We start from the raw sequence: 4489 nt of genomic DNA, 5'->3' as shown, positions 1-4489 counted from the left end.
CATTCCTGCCTGAAAGCTGGAGAAGACTTGCCCTAACTGGCTGTCTCTGCAGGAGACCACATGCTGAGGCAGTGGCACCTTTCCCCATCCTCCTCCTCAGCGAGTTGTTTCAGCAGCTCTCTTGTCCCCTCCTCCTACTTCCTGCAACAGCACCTCTCCAAAATTGGTTGTTCCTACCTGCTTCTATCCCCCTTTGCGTATCTCCCTCCCCTGAAGTACTTGGTAATGTCCCCCTTCTCCTGGAAGATGCTCAGGCCTCTTTAAGGCCTCTGTCTGCTTTGCATCAGACTATTCTGTGCTGCTTCATCTGTGTTCCCCTGGTGCTGAGGCGCTCTGCAGTAAGCGCGGTTTTGCATACGGCGCCAGATACATCTGTGCTGCTACATGAAAATGGTCTGGTTCAGGAGGGTGTGACGGGACTGAAGACTCATGGAGGAACCCCCAGCATGTCTAACACCCATAGTGGATGGGGAGCCTCCCAATGAAGCCATTAGTAGCAGATTTCTTGCTGCTTAAAATGGCAGAGCTGCTTCAATCAGCCTGACTCAGGGATGAAATTTGCTCTCTGTTTGGGAGGGAAGGGAATGAGCTTGGGTTTTCCCATCATTGCTAGATGGAGACCAGCCCATGCTAAGTATCCTGGAAACAACAAAATTAATCTTAGAAGAGGCTGCTGGCCCAAATTCCAAACCTTTTGGGCATTGCACAAATGTACCCTCTTATCAAAAGCAAATGAAAGTGCAGAAGGTGTGTCTGGCCTAATCCTCTGTTTAACTTGGCAGTCTGTGGTGTGTCGGCACAGGCACTGTGGCATGCATGCAGGCTCTCCATGCTCTCTGTCTTCTGCTGGGGTGTGCTGTTGAGCAGCCCTTTAATTCTGCTCCTTTCTTTCAGGATCAGTCCATAATGCCTGAAGTGCGAGACCTCTCAGATGCCTTGCCTGACTTGCCAATGGATCCCATCACGGGTGTTGGTGTGGTTGCATCCCGGAACCGAGCACCAACAGGTTATGATGTAGTAAGTAGAGCTATTTCAGCTGCTGTTGCTAATGCTTTGGTTCTGCACTAATGAGGCTTTACTTCACTGGGAACAGCATCTCTTCCAGAGAGGGCTTGCCTTCAGAAGTGTGGTTTTAGAAGTAATTTGATATCCAGCTGCCCACCTTTCAGCACACAGCACTTAGTGCTTTCCCTCAGTGGAGGTTTGTGGGTACTATCGTGCTACTTCATCTGTGCCACTCCAGAGGAGCATAATTACCTGGAGGAGGGGTTTTCAGAAACAGCTGGCCACTGTGGCGTGCAAATTTAATAATCCTAGTAACATTCATCCTGAAGGAGTCCTAAGTATTGCACAAATTATATCTCTGAATAAATGAATCCCGCATCAGCTGTTTAATCCCACATATCAGCACTGCACAATGATGATGAGAAGCTCCAGAATGGGAGGCAAAGAGTTTCACATCCAGCTGAAATTACAAGGATGATTTTGATGGACAGAATGCAAACCTCTAAGTTTCGCAGGAGGCTGGGCAGCGGAAAAGGCAGCTGGATACAGCAGAGATGAATATGTGAATGGATAAAGGGAGGTCACTTTAAGAGCTGCTTGTTTGTTGGATTAGCTGCTGTGTAACCAACAGCATGATTTTTCTCCCCATAGATTAGTGTCCCAAACAGTGAAATACCATAAAATACTGACCTTGTAGAGCTCTATACGGAAAGATTTGGCCCGTAGTCCATCTGCTCACCTTTCTATGTATCCTGCTCCAACTGCGCTACATCACACACCTTGAGTTTCCAGAGTCGCACAGCTTGTGTGGTCAGGAGTAGAAACCAGTTGACTTGAGGCTTTGCTCACACCTTTTCAGCTCTGGATCGTTGCATACCCCATTCAGTGTGAGAAGGAAGAAAATGGATCAGGCTGAAGTAAGGGCACGAGGGAGGGAATTGTGAAAAGGCTTCTTAAAGACCTGGAAGGTTTTTGCATTTACTGCATTTTTCTGAGTGCTGATTACCTGTGTGAGCCAGGCTGTGTAATTAGCTGCTTGCCCTGATAAAGGAGCACAGAACAATGTGAGAGTTGCGATAACAGAATTGCATTCTGCCTAAATGACTGGGCAGAGAGAGCGCTCACCCCAGATAGCCTGTCTGTGGTTTAATAGGGAGCTTCAACACTAACAGTTTAAACTAAACAAGATAAAAGAGTCTTCCTGTGGCTTAATCCAATTACGGTGGCGTTGTAATAATGCTTGTGAATGTGGGTCGCTCTCTCCTAGGGGGCACAGAGAGGAGGCTGCCTTTCCTCTGGTTCTTCTGCCTTCCTCTCTGTTTACAAGGAGATCTTCTCTGACCCTGGGGCCAGCAGTCCCCGCTGCAGGCCATGGGGACGTGCCTGCTGTCTGCAGTTGTCTTACCCGAAGCATGGCTTCCACACGCTTACTCCTTCAGCCTTGTGTATGACAAATCAGCAGTCTGGCTCTGTGCCTGTAAGCTATAAGCCTCAGTCGGTGTCCTTTCCACTGTACAGCACCTGCTGTGATGGGGCCACTCTGGGTGCCACCCTGATGCGACAGGATGCCTTGGTGCCCACACCCTTGGGACAGTGGCACACAGGGCTGTGCTTTTCTTGCCTGGATGTCTGGGAAGGTGGCTTCTCTGCGCGAGTCAGGGCTCTGGAGCAGTGTGTGGTATGTGGTATGCCACTTCCCCGTGACCTCTCTGGAACCCAGTCTGTCCTATCTGAAGGCATGAAGCCGAGTATGCAGAAGTGCACTTCTCAGTGCAGTGGAGAAAGTCATATTCTGAGACGTGGGCAGTATGTGGACTTGGGCAGTCTCGGCTCTGTGTTTCTCCAGATGTGCAATTTCCCTAATGAGACACTGACAGCTGATTGTTGCTTCAGGGTGTAAAGCCTTGATGAAGGCATCTGTGGCAGCTCCATCCTAGGAGTGTACTCCCTAAAGCCCTAATAGTTAGAGGTTCAACCTGCACCCTGAAAAGGAGAACCACTCTCATCTTTTGGGAAGCGTTAACACCAGTTTATCTTGGGATGTCGTTGTAGTCCCCTTAGGGATCTGATTGCTTTGCCTTTTGCTACAGCATCCTGCAGCATTCAGTTCCACAGGTAGATTCAGAGTTGCATGGGAAAGTATTTCCTCTTATTAGTGATGAATTTGACATCATGTAGTTTCGCTGATGGTTTTGAGTTTTGTGATGAAGTACCCGGTTCTCTTTTTCTGAGACAGCTATGTTATTTATAGGCTTTACCCAGTTTCCCTTTCACTCATGCCCTTTCTCCAATAAACAGCCATTGCCATATTTTCCTTCCTTTTCCCTTTGCTCCTTTTTCAAACAAACAAGCAAAGGCATGGGTGCTTTCAGCCCAGGTGTAAGTTAAACGCCCAGGGGATGTCCTGGTCTGTTTCTCAAGTTCGCATGGAGCCCCAGGGTTTGGTGTGCTGCCCGGCTGGAGGTGACGGTGTGGCAGATCCCAGGATACCAGACCTGGGGGGGGAGTCTTGGTGAATGGGTCAGAGATCTTTTTCAGTAGTTTAATTACTCAGAAATCTCCATTGCCTTTGTGTCTGCTTAGAAAACAGCTACTGACACTTGTAATGACTAGCCAGGTCTTTTAACAGCTGAAGCACCAAAGACTTGATTTTGCCAAAATGTACAGAGTGTGTCTGAACTTAGATTCCTGAAAATCTGCCCAAACTGGCAAGACTGAGTGTATGGGCGGGGAGGAAAGGGAGGAGAGGTGGGAGGCAGGGAGCCTGGGGTAGGAGAGGGGTGTGGTTCCTGTGCAGCTTCGTTCCTTGCTGCGGGCTGAATGCCAGCTCCACGGTGGGGTTTGCTCTGGGGCGAGAACCCGGGCATGCTGCTCACCCAGGGCCGTACTGGAGCAGGGACGGCCCTGCACACCAGCGGTGGGGCGGACCTACCCCATGGGCCAGGCGGTTTAGTGGGCCTGTTTGCCAAAAGCCTGTCCTGTGGTAGCAGCAACCCCATACTGACTGCTGGGCAGCAGGTAGATCACGCCGCACTTGGAGGGGTGGGCTGGGGGACACCTTCCTTACTGGGTGTCACTCCATCAAGTCCATCTGTTTGTAGCACATGCTTGAGGAGTGTCTTCCCCCAGCTCTATGAGGAGAAGGGCCATTCCTTGTGCCTGGGGCGCTGGGTGCCCAGTGCTGGGTGCTGTGTCCTCCATCCTGCATGTTCCTCGCCTCTTAGCCAAGTGGAGGACTTGGTGAGCTGGGGCTGCACAGTGCCTGTCCCGCTGGACAGGTTTGCCTCGGCCTCTCCAGGTTGGCTTTCTTCCCGTGTTGCCCCACCGAGGGCACGCTGCCATCACGAAGCAGCGCTGCTCAGGCACAGCTCTGCTTTGAGAGGTGGTGGGGATCCTCCTTGCCTGCAGGAGCCCAGCAGATGATGTAAGAAGTTTCCTGTTTATATTGCTCTGTTTTCTTTCCCCATGAGTTTTCTGACAAGTT

The 4489-nt window shown here is 50.5% G+C and overlaps 1 protein-coding gene across 1 annotated transcript in view; it reads left to right on the top strand.

Annotated features, from left to right (window-relative positions):
- Window positions 1-4489, top strand: part of MVB12B (multivesicular body subunit 12B) — a 14892-nt gene that overhangs the window by 289 nt on the left and 10114 nt on the right. Inside the window, exon 2 of the mRNA XM_009334297.1 lies at window positions 895-1017. Coding sequence (XP_009332572.1) covers window positions 907-1017 — 111 coding nt within the window. The 5' untranslated portion in view covers window positions 895-906. The remainder of the gene's footprint in view (window positions 1-894; window positions 1018-4489) is intronic.

Source organism: Pygoscelis adeliae, unplaced genomic scaffold, assembly GCF_000699105.1.
Source record: "Pygoscelis adeliae isolate BGI_AS28 unplaced genomic scaffold, ASM69910v1 Scaffold150, whole genome shotgun sequence".
Lineage (NCBI taxonomy): Eukaryota > Metazoa > Chordata > Aves > Sphenisciformes > Spheniscidae > Pygoscelis > Pygoscelis adeliae.
The sequence above is the reverse complement of the archived record's forward strand: the minus strand, read 5'-3'. Positions and strand labels throughout refer to the sequence as shown.